This window comes from Emys orbicularis, chromosome 1, assembly GCF_028017835.1.
Source record: "Emys orbicularis isolate rEmyOrb1 chromosome 1, rEmyOrb1.hap1, whole genome shotgun sequence".
Lineage (NCBI taxonomy): Eukaryota > Metazoa > Chordata > Testudines > Emydidae > Emys > Emys orbicularis.
Window position 1 is genome coordinate 124,733,725 of NC_088683.1, and position 17,006 is coordinate 124,750,730.

The window sequence follows — 17,006 nt, forward strand, 5'->3', positions numbered from 1 at the left end:
ATGTTGATCACTCGAGAGAGTGCCCACTTTTCCCCCCTAGCTCCCAGCGCTTGTGCAGCGAAACAGCTGTTTCACGCAGCTGGGAGGGAGGGGGAAGGATGGGGAATGCGACACGCTCAGGGGAGGAGGCGGGGCCGGGGCGGAGATTTGGGGAAGGGGTCCAATGGGGCAGGGAGGGCGCGGAGTTGGGGTGGGGACTTTGGGGAAGAGCTTGGAATGGGGGTGGGGAAGGGGCAGAGTTGGGGCAGGGCTGGGGGCCCCCATGGAGTGTCCTCTTTTTTCAATGTTCAAATATGGTAACCCTAGCAGTACCTGAATCACAGACATCTATCACAATCACAGACATCTATGGGAGCCGTTAGCAGTGTTTAGGCAAATGTGTCACTTAGCAGCTGTTAAAATACAGTCAGGAGAGTGGGAAACTACCACCAGTCACATGCTGAGACTGGCATAAGGAAAGCGCTGGTTGGACAAAAGCAGGGAACCAATCTCAAACTGGAGAGAAACTGAGGCTATAGAACTAGGTGAGAGGGATGGAGAGATGGAGGCAGCCACAGTCTAAGGACAACAGCATGTTTGAGAAAGGACTGAACACCTTTAATCCTGTTTAACCCAAACTTGGGTATGATGCATGCTCAGCATCTCTGCAACTCATGGCACTTACTTAACCCTGGGATTGGCAACTAACACTTTTAGGATCCTTTGAAAACCTCAGCCAAGGTGTCTAGATTTGAATTGAGGTGCACAATTATAGGCCCACAAGTTTGAAAATACTGGCTTAAGTGCTAATATAAGTTCCTCTTATAATATATTCAGCTGCTTGTAAATTTGCCATATACTTGTAAGCCTGGCTTCACATGATTAATTTGACATAGGTGAGGCCTCATTTCTTGGGAGACAGGGATAGGGAGGTAAATGAAGCTGCAGGCTGGAAACAGAATGTCTGTACTAGCTAAGATAAAGGGGAACACCCAGCAAACCATTAACAATGGACAAGATACCAATGGACAAAAGCCTGGAAAGCAAGATGAGGTAAAAAGTAGGCCATACATGGACAGTGCATGCTGAACAGGGACTGGTTCCTACAAAGTAACTAAGCCTATCCCAAAACATGTGATGCAATGCATAGTAAATGCACTGTAATGTGTAAATGTACATACAGGAAAAGGTTTGCTGTGTAACTTCGGAGATGCGGTACGCCCCTGTGCCCTCCCGCTATGCTTGAGTTTAATAAACTCAGCCTAGGTTTGCTGTATGCCAGCTAAAGAAACCCGAGAAACAAAACGAAGATCAAACTGAGTTCTTGGGAATCCAAGAGGAAGAGGTCTCACAGGAACCCCAATAATATTAACTATTCAGTATGAAATTTGCCATGCTTGATCTCTGCTGTAGGCTGATTTAGGCGGAGGTTGGTGGGAGGAAAGAATTTCAGTATGAATAGTGCAATTATTTCTGGGACCAAAGTTGAGGAAAATGGCAGTGTTGTCAATTATAACAATATATTCCAACTGTTCTTTGCTAGCACCACTCTGGTTTGTGGTGGGATCTTGAAACTTGGTTCAAGGATAGCCCTGGAGTCAGAGAGGTGCCTTTTGCTGTCACTCTGAAAATCTACCTTGGTTTGGTCAAGTTATAAGATGTGAAAATTGGCACATACATGCTCAGAAGAACTTCTGTAAGCACCCATTCCTTAATTTTCTGAACATTGCATCTGTACTGCAAATGCTTTGTAAATCTCATTGAGCTGCCCTGGCCTGCCCCGCCAAAACATTGGTTGGCCTAAAAGAATATACACTGGGCTTGGGACACCATGAGATCCAGTTTCACCTCTTTCACTCACTGGTTTTTATATTTTTGTTTATTTCACAATCCTTGACATTGTCCAAAGCCTCATATCCCGGTGCTACAGGCAGGCAAGTATCATTCTTTCCCCCCTCCCTGCAAGGTAACAGAGATTGCACAAGGTCACTTCCAAAAGGGCTGGGAACAGAACATAGGGCAAACATTTTTGAAAACCGGTGTGCTAAATCCACATTTTGGCACCTAAATAAGTGTCCTGGTTTTTCAAAAGTGCTAAGAACCCAGCAGCTACCATTTAGTTCAGGATTTAGATGCCTAACTTAAAGCACACATTTTTGAAATTTTGGTCCAGTTCTTTAGTATGGCAGACCCATCTGCACCCACTTCAACTGCTGCTTTTTCAGAATGCCAAATCTATCTTCTTGGCTATGCCACCTGTTATGACCATTCTAAGGACTAGATCACAATCCCCCTGCCCCAAAGCCAGAAATAGAACCCAGGAACACTAATTCCCAATATTCTAGTGCTGTCTCACAAATAACGTAGTTGTGTAACCCACTGGCAAAGTGTGTGTCCCACTCTAGTGACTATTCTTCATACAGGATAACAGTCTACTGTAGCTAATAGTTACTCCTTTAGCTCATGTAGTGTTGGTCTGTGCTATAGATCTGACAGTATCAGTTCAAACCTGTGCTGACAACTGATGTGAAAGGGCTTTTGGGTTATACATTTCTAGGTTTTCAGTTTTTTTTTTAAAAAAACTTAGTAAATTTTATACAAAGACAAAAAAACTACATTAAAAGAATGTTACAGTTGCAGAGTCAAGCACTCAGAAGTTAGGAAAGGCTGCCAATTAGAAATAAGTGTGCCCAGGCAACCTTAACTCTGCCCCTTGTCCATATGCATTATAATAGTCTTCAGTTACATGATCACATGCTACTTTTTCCACAGGATCTCTGGCTCAGTGCTCAGCATAGATGGCAAATAAGCCAAGGTTATATAACCGATGCTGCTGTTGCCTCTCGCTACCTTGCCTTATCCACTAGAGAAACTGGAAAGTGTGTAATAAATGAGGCAGGGGGCTGCAACAAGCAAGCACGGACTTGTGAGTAAGGCACTGGGCTTGGATACAGGGGGAAATGGGAAATATCTTCGATTCTGCCACAGACTCCCTGTGTTAGACAAAACACTTAAACCAGAATTTTCAGATGTGGCTAGTAACCGTGTGATTCTCATTTTCTCTGTGAAAAACTTGAGCTACCTCGGGCCTGATTTTTCACAACTGCTGAGCACTCACAAGTCTATTGAATGCCAGTGGAAGTTGTTGGTATCTGCCACCTCTGAAGGATCAGGCCCTCAGCATCTCAAGTTGGATGCCAATTATTGAGGCACTTCAGTTAGGACACTTACATAAATTTTGGCCTTAACATCTCTGTGCTACAGTTCCCCATCTGAAAAGTGGGCTAATAATCCATTAACATTTGTAAGGCATTCACATGCAACAGTGATGATCACAGTAGAAAATTCCATGAGGAAATAAAATAGTTTGGAAGACTTGCATTACATATATTACATAGCCGCATAACGAATGATAAGCATAAAAAGAAATATTAAATTGTTGCTTCATTCACTGAGAACCATCCAGTACCCTGAATGGGCAGAGAACCTGTAGGAAAAATGTGATTAAAGGCTGTGGGTAAAGTCGCCGCCCCCCAAATGTTAGCGCCCTAGGCAACCGCCTAGGTCGCCTAATGGGTTGTGCCGGCCCTGAGGATATGTCTACACCTCAGTTAGACCCTCCCACCTTGCAGGGTCCCAGAGCCCGGGCTGCAGCCTGAGCCCAAATATCTACATCACAGTTAAACAGTTCCCTAGCCCAGTCATTCTCAAAGCCGGTCCGCCGCTTATTCAGGGTAAGCACCCTGGCGGGCCAGGCCGGTTTATTTACCTGCCGCATCCGCACGTTTGGCTAATTGTGGCTCCCACTGGCCGTGGTTTGCCGCTCCAGGCCAATGAGGGCTGCGGGAAGGGCGGCCAGCACATCCCTTGGCCCGCGCCGCTTCCTGCAGCCCCCGTTGGCCTGGAGTGGCGAACCGCGGCCGGTGGGAGCCGCGATTGGCCGAACCTGTGGACGCGGCAGGTAAACAAACCGGCCCAGCCCGCCAGGGGCTTTCCCTGAACAAGCGGCGGAACGGCTTTGAGAACCACTGCCCTAGCCCACACCCCGCAAGCCCTAGTCAGCTAGCATGAGCCAGTTGTGGGTTTTTAATTGCAGTGTAGATGTATCCACAGTGATTTAGGAGCTAAGTCCCCATTTCAAAACAAACGTTCATAAGCTTAAGGGCTCAGATTTACGGTATCTTTTGGGGGGGGGGGGGGGAGTGCCTAAAGATGCACATAGGCACTTAGAAGGATTTTGTAAAGTACCTAAACAGATTAGGCTACTAAATCCAATTGATTTAAATGGGAGTTAGGTGCTTTACCTGTTAGGCACCTATTGGGATTTTCAAAAGTGGCTAATGTGCATTTTTATGCACCTAAATACCTTTGTAAATCTGGCTGCATGTCACTTTTGAAAACAGGACTGTCTCCTACCCACTTAGGTGCTTCTGAAAATTTTACTCTGTGGCATAATGCATACTCACAAGGAGGCAGAAAGAAGATTGCACGGGCAACCTCTATTCTGTAATTTCTTAAGGATGTAAAGTCAGGCATATAAAAGTTAACATTAATTTATTTTAGTTTTCATGTATGAAATATTCTATATCTAGAGAGAGAACATACTAGCAACAGGAAAACATACTCAACTGAAAGTGTTATCCAACTTATTCTCTGGATGTTCAAGCTATTCCTACTGGTCAGTTTTAATCACATCCTCTTTCTTCTCAGTCCTCATCTAAGTTTCATCCTTTCCTGTCATTTGCTCTGATTTTGGTTTATATATTTGTGTATTTATTACAAATCTCTATCATTTTTTCTCTTTTCCATGATTTCCAGTACTTCTGTCTATTTTGTGTTTCATTTACTTTTGATCTGGTGTTTCATTTTGCTTCCTTTATAATTTTTTCTTACCTTATTTAGCCCTTGAAAACGCCCCCAGGAAATATGACCTCAGCATCTTATTAGAACTGTAAAATTGTGGCTTTAGTTCTGTGTGCAATAGAATATTACAGTAGTTTCATTAGGGCATATTGCATAGGCTAGGTTAATATTTACTGATGTGTTAATATAATAATGACCCATCTACCTCTTCTCATCTCTGGGGCACTTTCTATCTATAGGGATGGAAATGAATGACAGAGTCTCTCTGTGTTGCCTGATGTCAGAGCTGAGAAAGGTGTGAAGGGTATATAAGAGCTGTATTACTTGCCAGCAAGGAGGGACGAAAAAAGGGATACTGCAGAGTCAGATGCAAGCGTGGAATTGTTGCATGTACCCTTCCTGCTAATACAGACGTGTGTTGAACTTCTTCAGTTAGTTCCTTGACCACTACAAGGTAAATGATTTATCCTTTCTGTTATTTCAGATATAAAGCTACACACACTTTAAGGGAGGGCACAATCTGCCTCATTATTAAGGAACAGTATTATTCAAAGAAAGGCTAAAAGAAAGATCTCGGTACAATCTGTAGCTGAAACCACAATCTAAAATTTAGAAAATGTTGGGAAAAGAAAGCAAGGGAGATGGGAAGAGGATTTAATCCACTAGATGCCAAAATTTACTAGAGAGCCATCTGAATTTATCTTTGTTGTGTCACTAAAGTTTGATCATGCTTTTGCTCTAATTTAATGGCAGAGATTAACTATTGCCTGTTTAGAACAGCACTGAGGTTGGATCTATTGTATGTTGAACAGTACTTAGGATCTCTTTTAGTTTTGAATTATTATTCTTTTCAGAAACTTAGGAAGGAAAGATGTGCAACCTAAAGCTGCCAGTTGTCTTCATTGTGCTCTCTGTTGCTTTAAGCTACTTGGAGGCTACACCTATGGAAAGGTAAGTAATGAAAAATCTTATTTATTTTTAATGAGAAATCAGATGTTTCAGACTGTTGCATTATTCACTTTTGCCATCAAACAATATGAGCGAAATAGGGCTATTCAATTTCACTGTGTATTTTGTTATTGTTTAAAGACTATTCTCTGTGGCTGATGATCTATCTGATGGGACTTCCAACAGACAAGGATGGCTATTACCAGTCCTGTCAAGGAATACACCCTGGGGACTTAACGGGGCATTGCCACAACCAGCTGCAGCAAAGCCAAAAAGGTATCAATTCTCTTCTGCATTCTTCTATTCAAACCAGATAGAATTAAATTAAGAAGCATAATTTGTGCCAGCGTTTTTCTTTTCTGTTAGATCCCTTCAATTCTATTCAAATTCTCTCAAAGAGCGCTTAAAATATCCTTTTTGGTAGAAATGTAGCCATTCTGTAAAGCAAAGTATTTCAAGTTAAAAAGTGAAATATAGTTGGAAAGAATCAGTTTTACCAGATCTGTTATGGAAATCTGAAAAGCTTTCAAAATGTGTTCTCTGAATTTTCAGCACACAATTTTTAGGTTATGTTGTGAAAGGAGGTTTACTCTGAAAGGGATCTGCTATTTAAATGTTAATTTTTCATGCCTCAGTGAGGGGGGACATATGACAGTTCTTTCCATGTACAACAGAATTCCTTTTGGAGTGAATTTAATTATTTTAAAATATTACTTTCTTCAGTAGGTGAATGATTGCTCATTTTTGAGATAAACAGCAATTTCAGCATAGCAAGAATCAACAGAAAATTTGTCATGCTAGAGTTTCACTAGTTTGTAGTACATTTACAAATGCATAAATGTAATTTTCAATAGACTCTTGATGTATACAAATAGCAATTTTAAAAGAATTTGGAGTTTATCCTAAGTGTTAAACAGTATTGAATAACACTAGGAAAATTAGCTATATTATCTGGTCTGTCTGCTTACTGCATGTTTACGTGATTTTCCTTCACCAGACATTAAATACATCTCTTTTTATACTTACCTCTGATCACAGTATCTCTTCCAACCTAAAGAATGATTATTACAAACCAAAATGATTATCCTCCAATAGAATATGGGTAGTGAACACACAATCCCAGAACTCTTATAGCTAGTCCTCTTTATTTTAAACAGTTAAAATCAAACATTTCTCTACAAGATATTTTCTTCAAGTGTGGAGTCTGATACCCTACTCATCAATGTCCCTGTCTAACAGCCCTCTTCAAAGTAAGCAGCCCCCACTGAAACCAATGGTACTCCCCATTCACAGCCATGATGAGTTTTTGTGTCATTTTGTTCAACTGTGTTATAATGTTAGGTATTGATAAAATATATAATAACTTGCTGCATCAGTTTCATAATGTTAACTATTATAAAAATATAGGTCCAGAGTTTTAGGACCTGGGCCTACAACATTTAAGAGAATGGGTGCTTTGTCTTCATGACCAGATTAGCAATTTCATGAGAATAAGTGATTGATTTGTCCTTTAAGGTGAAAGTACTTAGCAAATTTCCCATCCATGATATATTGTTTGCTGGCTGTGTGATAGAATTTTATGTCTTTTCTACTAGGCTTTAAGAGCCTGATCAAGCTCCCCTTGGAGTCAATAGAAAGACTCCCACTGACTTCAAGGAAAGTTGGATCAGACCCTAAATCACCATTTAACTGAAATATGACATGTTTAAAATATGAATCACTTATAAACTATTACCCATTTGCTAACCAGCAGCTGTTATAGCTCAGACATTTAGCACAGTTTCTATTTCACCTGGGATCTGAGATTCAAAATCACACTGCTGAAACATAATGTGACATTTTAAATACTAGACCTAGTCAATTAATGGGAAAATTATTAAATCAGGAATTAGTCAGAGTAACATTGCCAAAATTCATATTATTTGCAATGAATTATTTGACCTATTCATCAACAAAATGTAATTTACTTCATGTCACATCAGCATATAGATTACTTTGAAGAAGTAAAGGGAAATCCTTTGGAACGGATGGTCCTTATTTCAGGAACTATTGTCAACAGCAGAGTATGTCTGTTTAAGGGCATGGCTTAATGGTCTAAGAAGGAAGTTTGAAATCCCTGAGCTTCCCGGAACCAAAGATTTGAACTCAACTCTTCCTCTTTCTGAAGTGAGTCCCCTGCAGCTTACTGTGTGGGGGTCAGTTGGATAAGACCTTAAAACTGAGGTTTTCTTTGCACACGGATGTTTCAATGACACATTTTGTAAGAAAGGTAGGGCCCTGTCCAAAAATGGCTCTCCCCCACCACAGCAGTATTGCCATGCTGCTATGCTCCAACAGAAGTGGCTGATTTTCAGTAGTGAAGAATTACTGTTTGTACAGAGCCAAAGCTTGAGTGGTACAGAAGCCAATGGAAGATGCAGATGCTGAGCACCTCTCAGGATCTGGCCCACAGCCCTAGTCTCAATCCTGCTGCCTTTTAAATTAATTGAAGGTTTGCCATAGACTTTAATGGGACCAGCATGGGGCTGTCTGAGATTAAGGGAACTGAATAAATGTAAGTGATTATTATAATGCTAATCATTCTCATGATATCAGCAAGTTCTCTAAATAGCCATAAAAGTTAATCTTGGAGCTAAATCATTGTTGTCACTTACTGACTTAACTATACTATTATTACAGTTATTCTAGGTGCCAGAAGCTACTGTGCTGAATATCAATAAAAATGACATATGAATCCTGAGGTTTTTGAATTTAACCTACACCTATCATTAAAATAGATAATAGCATACAATGTGATTTTTTTTCAGGCACAAAGTAGGAGGCAGGAATATTGTACTGTTCACAAATTTGTGCTCACATTAAAAGAACTCCTACATTATCAGTTAAAATGCCTTTTAGAGGTGACATATTTGATTGCTCATCATTAGACTTCACCATGGCTCTGTTTGTTTTATGTTACCAGTCACCGCTTGGAGAAACGGAAATGCAACACTGCTACATGTGTGACGCAACGTTTGGCTGACTTTTTAGTTCGATCCAGCAACAACATCGGAGCAATTTATTCACCTACCGATGTGGGATCCAATACATATGGCAAGAGGGACCGAGTTGGGCTTTTAAACAGAGAACCCCTAAATTATCTACAGCTTTAGTGTGTTGAAATGATTCCTGCTGCACTCCTCATTAGGAGTTTCTCCCAAGTTTTTAATGTATAAATAATCTTTTAATCATTTACTACCTATACATTCTTAACAGTGCCTTGTTTTATTTGTGTGTGTGTCTGTGTATGTGACTTTCATGGTTCTCATTTCACTATGCATGTATGATGACATGCATAGGGTATGGTTTTGAATTCACTAAAAGCTTCAGAAATCTGCTCATTACATTCCTTTGTGGAAAAAAAATAAATCACAAAAATAAACTGAAATGTAATTGCTATAGGGTTTTTTTTAATTAAAAAGATTAAAAAGACAACTGTGATGTGTATGTCTTTATAGTCCCAGCTGGGTGAGGGGGAAAAAATGAAATCTGTCCTAAACAACCACTAAGGGAGCTAACAAAAATCAGTTGGTTAATGGAGGTTGTGTCCTAATGTAAGTGAAGCAGAATTGTACTCAGTGCTTTTGGAAATGATTTAGAGGGGTTATAGTCCCTTACTGCACTCTAAGCAAGAATTATTGGGTGAAATTCTATGGCCTATGTTATGCAACTCAGACTAGATGATCATAATGGTCCCTTCTCACCGAAAAATCTTTTAGTCTAATAAGGGTGATCTCATGTACAGGTTTCATTGCATATTGCAATATGCTGTTTTAAGGGTTTAAAATTCTTATGTCTAAATTTTAGCTCATTTAACTCTAACCACTATGAGAAACAGTAAATTATAAAGCGGAGCACAAGCAAACCCAGCTAATAGGGTGACAAGAACTTTGTATTCTTCTTAAAAGCATGTCCTACAAAAGAACTGGCATCTTTCTTTGTGTGTTCCCTTCTCTGAACTGAATTAATAAACTGATTAAAAAGCAAGCAAAAGCATTAAGCTATCTATGATAGCTTTATTTAAAAAAAAAATCTGTTCATGACAAAGATTTTTTCCAACTAGTATTTACTAGTACTAAGCAATTCATTAAAATCTAAGAGCAGTTTGACACCATAAGCTTTTCCTTGGTCTTATCCCAGCACAACGTCAGTGTACGTTTATGAAATGTACATGTCATTTTAATCTCTGTTGTGGGCTTTCAGAAAAACTGCCTCATCCAGTATATTACAATAGGAATTTTTGTTTCTCTTCATCATATTCTCAATTAAAAGTTTAATGACATCAGGAAACCACATACTGGGTAGTAGCTTCTTAATTCTGTCAAATTATGAAAACCTTTTAGCAGAAGTTCTGTAGGCCACTCATGCCTTCTCGTTGAAAAGCACCATTAGCGGAAAAGTAAATTAAACCTGAATACTCTGCATGGGTTGATTCACTTTGTTGTGTTTTCTTTATAAAGTGTGCCTTAGATTACAAACTAAGTTTAAACTTTATTTTAATTTATGTTTTGCCTTCATTTTATGGACTGATTTGAAGTACATTGAAATAAAAACTAAAGCAATGTGCAAGCTATTGCTAATTATAATTGTTTGTTCAGAAAAGGCTAACCTTAATGATATTGCAAAGGATAGTTATTCATAAAGTCTTTGAAAAAGTTGTCCAAATGTTATTCCGCTTGATTAATACTTCTGGCAGCTTAAAAACAGATGTACTTTCACTTCATTCTTACTCAAGTTCTACAGCTTCTTTATGTATCCAGCTTAGTTTGATTTTTTTTTTCAATTCAAGTATGACAATCTCTCCAGAAAGCAAACAACCAGATATTGTTAGAATAGTGGTGAGCTGTCACAGATAGAATGTAATGGTGCATTACAGTAATTGCATAGCATCTTGCAGGTGGTTGCTTCAAGGTTTATTGTACTGTGTTTACAAAGAATGTTGGTAATCCCAGAATTAAAAGCTTTATACATATTAACTATCAATGCATCAGCAGTCTCTAGATTGTCATTTGATGACCCTACCACACAGATAAAACTGATCACACTAAAACTCTGCACAGACTGGCAACACCTCCTCAATTTCAGTGGTACCAAGTACATCTTTTTCTAGACTGTCCAATGCACCCGTCCAGTGATTGTGATGGTATCACTAGTACCATTTCTTTAGTTGGAAGGATACCCCGAAAGGGGACTTTTCCTCAAAGTCAACAGATCAACTAATAGTGGGTCACACCTTAATATACTTAGGACCCAGTTCAGCAAAAACACTTAAGCATGTGCTTAAGTCTCACTGAATTCAATGGGACATAAGCATATGCTTTGCTAAATCAAGGCCTTGATGCCACCCACCAAAGCTATGTCACTTTAGACTCAGTCTTGCAAGGTGCAAGTACCCACCATTCCCATTAACTTCAACTGCCTGGAGATAGCCAATCCTTCACAAGATTGGAGCCTGCCATAACATATCTAGAACACTATAACGCAAAACTGTACATTTCTAGTGGCCCTAGACAGTGCTCCTTTGATCACTTGGTCAATAGGAGTTATGCCTGAATAAAGAGTTCGGAACAGAACCGTTGGTCTATTTTGTATAGAGTTTCTTCTCGGCAAATTGTTGCATGCCCCCCTCACCAACTCCCTTTCTACCATGGAGATCTATCAGGGTGTGGAACAGTCTCTCAAGCCCAATCACTTGAGACATCTAAAATGAAGCTGGACAATGCATAAGACTTTTCCAGCTATAGCTTCTGGAGCTGTGGTTCTGGTTCTATCTGGACTCAGTTACTGGTGTGATTTGCTCAGCATGACAACAGTCCATTTGGTGCCACGGAAAACAAGCCAGGCTATTAAACCATCAGAATGATTGGTCCACATTGCTGGAAACATGCAAAAAAGCCATAAAGAATTAGGTGCCTGGAGGGCAAAAAAGACAAATGAATAAAGCTGTCAGCTCAAGTGTCTTTATCTTGAGAAATGGCCTAAAGTGAGAGTTGTTTCTTTGAATTCACTATTTGCAGCCCAATTCTGATCCCCTTACTCATTTAGAGTAGTTTCTTACTCTGCAAGTAGTCCTATTGATTGTATTGAGGCTACTTGCAGAGTTAGGTACTACTTATTTTTAGTATGGCCCTTAGATAGGGAAGGGAGGATCATATGACACTGGTCTCTATTTTTTAAATAAAAATAGAAAACAGTAAAGCATTGGTTCTTCAAAACCACAAATGGCATAATATTAAACATTGCAGAATAGGGGCACTGTTGTGTGAAGTGCCATTGAAATCAGTGGGAATTAGGCACCGAACTTGCTTAGGTGCTTTTGAAACTCCCACTAGGTGCCTATCTGCACCTTTAGGCCCATAAAATACCTTCAAAAATCAGGACCCTCAATGCCCTTTGGATTCAACTGGAGTTAAAGATGCTGTGTACCTATGAAGTGGTGCTTAGCAGCTTGCAGCATTGGGGGCCAAGGGAAAAATTTAAGAGGAAAAAAAAAGAGGGAACAGAGGAAAAAACAAGGACATAAAAACACAATAAACAATATACAGGTAAGAAAGCTCTGCATTTTTTTATTCACTGACATTAAATTACATAATAAAGGGGGAAAATATGGAGAAGACTAAATAGTGTAAAAAGAATGGAGAAAAATATAAATCTAAAAAGTCATCAAAGGAGCAAAAAGGAAGAGTGACAAAGTTCCTCCTCTACCTTGGTGGGTCCTGCACTTATTGGCAGATTTGCTCACCTCACAGATTCACCTTGTGGGTCAGGAAACAGTCCAGAGACCTTCCCCTCTGGTAGAAGCTACCATCCAGGTCAACTCCTCCTGTGTTTGATCAGGAGTTGGGAGGTTTGGGGGGAACCTGGGCCCACCCTCTACTCCGGGTTCCAGTCCAGGGCCCTGTGAACTGCAGCTGTCTAGAGTGCCTCCTGGTACAGTTGCACGACAGCTACAATTCCCTGGGCTACTTCCCCAGGGCCTCCTCCCAACACCTTATTTGTCCTCACCACCAGACCTTCCTCCTGATGTCTGATAACGCTTGTACTTCTCGGTCCTCCAGCAGTACGCCTACTCTCTCTCAGCTTCTTGCACACCTCTTGCTCCCAGTTCCCCTCACACACTTCCTCTCCTCTGGCTCCCCCTGGCCTGGCTGGAGTGAGCCCTTTTATAGCATCAGAGGGGCCTTAATTAGAGTCAGGTGCTTAACTGCCTCACCTGACTCTTAGCAGGTTAATTGGAGTCAGGTGTTCTCATTAGCCTGGAGCAGCCCCTGCTCTGGTCACTCAGGGAACAGAAAACTGCTTATCCAGTGGCCAGTATATCTCCCTTCGACTACTCTGCTGTTCCCAACTGGTCTGGGTCTATCACAGAAGGTAAACAGGAGAGTAAGAGTATGAAGAATGCATTAAAACAGTAGCAGGCACTAAGGCCTAATGTTTCCCAGGGACTGCGACATTTTCATAAAAGGTAGAATTCGCATCTTCTTGGATGAATATGGCTTAGCTAAGAAATTGGTTTCATTTTAAAAGGCTTGGACTAAAATTTTGAAAAGCACACATAGTATTCATGTGACATTAATAAATTTTATTAAAAATATTTTGAATGAATGTTTTCATTTTCCAGGAAGGAAATACAAATATTTCTGCTGCCCAGAAGGATTCTGAATTAGCACCCAACTTAGGCTGGAAATGCTCCCATTGACGTCCGGGAGACAATGTTTAGCAACAAGTATGGATTTTGGTGAGTGGTTTTCTAAAACCATTTGCAAGTGATCCTATAAATAAAATCAGTTTCCAGAAATGCTTTAGTTCATGTCTGGGGTAGCTGCAGTCTTCACTTTTTGAAGGTGTGCTGTTTGAGTCTATTAGTTCATATATGAATATAGCTTGACATTTATGGTAGACTGCTTCCGTTGACAGCAACACAGTTAAGTAATTTTGTTGTCTAACTTAGTTATCATGTCAGAAAGAGACTGTTTTGCATTGCTTCTGTTGTACGCCACTAGCAAAATGCTCTGGTTAGAATGACATCTCATTGCTGTGTACAGAAGCTAAAAATAATGGTTGAAGTACCATAAAATAGAATCTTTCTAACCGAAAGACAACTTCTGCTTCAGTCATCTTATTATTAGCTCTTAATTCCCCCTGCCCACACACACACACACTTAAAAAAAATCCAGATAAGTATACTGAAAAGTTAAAACATAGATAAACTATATTTGTAGAGCAGGATATAGCTCAATACCCAGACTCAAAACCAGAGCTGAAACCATAGGCTCAGGTCAACCACTACCTTAGAGAATCAGGGCAGTTTCTATAAGCACCCTAAAGTTTGGATGATTTTCTGAACATTATGACTCTGTAAAACTAATCTGAAAATCCTATGCAGACTGGTCGCCTGTTTCAGAACTGCCATGAAGAAAAAAATATATCCTGAATTATATTCCTCTAAGAAGGCGATGTTTCTTTAAATGCAAACGATTTCCTTACCAGAATGATAATTCTATTCTGATAAACCTGGAAATTCACATTATACTTAACATGCCATCAAAACCTGAAAGTAGTGATCTTCTGATAGTTATCACATGATGTTAGCCTGAAAAACCAATGAAGCCTGAGACAATGGTAACACTAAGACAATAGTTTAAATTCTGTTCATTGTACAACAGTTATTCTTCTTAATACTAAAAATTCCTAACAAAAAGAATACATTTAAATGCATTTTGATCCTAACAATGAGACTGATTTATGTAACGATTTTGCCATAAAGTCACTACTTATTTCTTCAGAGAATGCCATACAAGTTCAGATTGTTTAATTATTCAAATTAGAGATCATTCTTCTATATTCTGGTAATATTTTTTCTTCTGTGTTAATGAGACTCTTTTAGGTTCAGTGCTAGAACTATTTCTTATGTATAGTTCAGATCCGAAGATCCTTACAATAATTAGTATCTTACTGTGCAAGTAATCCCATTATCTTCAATGAATTTATTGCAAAGTACTAATCTGTGAGAGTAAAGGTATCAGAATTTAGACATATGAATTTAGCTCCATATTTTGCTTAGTGAATCATTCCTGGTTATTGTTTGTTTTGTTTCCAAATGATTTCATTGGGGGCAGATTCTCATAGTACCTTACTGCATGAGTGTATGGAAGTCACTGAGATCTCTTGTGGAATAAGGTGCTACTGGGGTTACCAACCCTCCAGGATTGGCCTGGAGTCTCCCGGAATTGGCATTGATCTCCCAGTGACTATTGAAAGCAATCAAGGAGATTTTAATAGGATCATTTAAGAAAATGACTTTATGTCATGTTGGGGAAAAAAATCTCCCGGAATAGCTTCAGTCAGAGTTGGCAACCCTAGGTGCTATTCAGCATGAGCAAGAGTATCAGAGTCTACCCAGTGTTTAAAGTATTCAATGAGGGGGATCACAAATCTGGCCCTGACCAGTTGGGCTAAATAATTTTCAGACTATGGGTTGTTTGTAAACTGTTCTTTGTCCAGTGTTCATTATTTCTGTTGTATAGTTAGGGACCTAAGAGCACATAGCTTACTTCCGGTGTGAATTTTCTTTTCAGGTCAATAATCACCCAGGTGAGAGTTCCTGTAACTTTGGGGCAAAAAAAAATTGGCTAGAATACGAACTAGAGATGAATCTAAATCAAAAAGTTTAGACTCAACTTTTGAGTGTAGATGTAGCCTTAGAGGAAGGAGTTAATAAATAATACTAATGAAATTACTACTACTTCTGTTTGTTGGCCTTCTGGGTAAAATGGAAGGGATTTAAATGAGAAAGAGGATGGTATGATGGGACAGACATGGTGTTCCACATTTAAGGACAGCATGGAGGAAGGCATGAGTAGAAGAAAAACAGAAAGGGTATTGAGGGTAGCATCAATAACAGAGATATTTGCATCTTTTTACATTGACTAAGGGTGACATTCATTCCTCCGAACTCACCCCAGCACAAGACCTATTTACCACTTAAGTCCTCAACATAGGGTTTAAATTGAATATAAGCCTTTCATGGGTCCTCTGCACAAGGGTGAATTACATTCTTCAGAACCAAATCTTGCAGTCCCTACTAAATCCTTACTCTCAGTGGGAATTTTGGCTGAGTAAGGAGTGCAGGATTTGGCCCACTGATACTATACTTCATATTCATAGGGAAGAATGAGAATTTTATATTTTGGATGGAATCATTTTCTGTAACATATTCATAAACATAAGCAGGAGACTCCAGCTAGGTCAAGCAATGCCCATCAGTTTTGATGCTCGCATACTACATTACATTTATATATATATATATATATATATATATATATATATATATATATATATCACCTTCATTACAGTTATTTATATGGCATCAAAGGAACAGGAAGATTGGGTACATCTGACTAATGCTAAGGTTGTAAACTTCACAGAGAAGAAATCAAAAACTAACCGTGAACCTCCTCTCCTCATCCAAATGCATCCATCACTTTCTAATAATTTCAAGTGCAGTTCTAATCAAAAACCTACACCCTTCTCAGTCCACATTTCTGCTCCCTGTATCTATTTATTGACAAGAATAACCTTGTAGTATTTTTACACACACACACACACCCACACACACACCTTTGTTAGCTCTGCAGAGCCAAAACAGATCAGAGTGAACAACCTGGACTCTCTTTTGGCTCATGCATCATACAAAAAAAATAAATAACCTATGAGGTTTCCACAATTGCATCTTGTCTACACTTGAAATCAAAAGTTGCACAGGTGGGCTGCATAGGGTTTTGTCCTGTTACTTTTATATGCTTAGTTCCAGCTTGAGCTCCAGAATCTCAGCTTTCATTTTATAACTATAATAGTAAATCTCTAATCTTTATGATTGTGAAAAGACCCCACTGAAGAAGTAAGATCTGCCTGAGTCTGGAAATAGACTGAAACCACAGTCCTGAGAGAAGTGTGAACTGCCCTCATTTATCACTAAGGCTGTTAACCCTGACCCCCTAATGATTGCAGCTCAAATGTGAACATTGCTAACTATTTCACTGCTTATACAAGCATGCAAGAACAAGGAAAAATCATATTATGATCTGCACAATTTGCAGTTTGGTGTCACAAACAGAAGCTCAGATTGTTGGTAGAGCTTGAAAAAGTATTACTTTTTATTACAGGCAGCAGTTACG

At 39.4% G+C, this 17,006-nt stretch overlaps 1 protein-coding gene across 1 annotated transcript; it reads left to right on the top strand.

Moving 5' to 3' along the window:
* The first annotated feature begins 5,713 nt into the window (after positions 1-5,713).
* On the top strand, positions 5,714-8,942 carry IAPP (islet amyloid polypeptide). Its single transcript, XM_065399162.1, has 2 exons — positions 5,714-5,793; positions 8,753-8,942. The coding sequence occupies exons 1-2, from the start codon at positions 5,714-5,716 to the stop codon at positions 8,940-8,942; spliced, it is 270 nt and encodes an 89-aa protein (XP_065255234.1).
* Positions 8,943-17,006: the final 8,064 nt, after the last annotated feature.

Bases quoted from the DNA above. Each gene is read 5' to 3' on its own strand.
- IAPP (XM_065399162.1), top strand. From the start codon at position 5,714: ATGTGCAACCTAAAGCTGCCAGTTGTCTTCATTGTGCTCTCTGTTGCT. The intron at 5,794-8,752 runs GTAAGTAATGAA...TTATGTTACCAG, and splicing joins GAGGCTACACCTATGGAAAG to TCACCGCTTGGAGAAACGGA.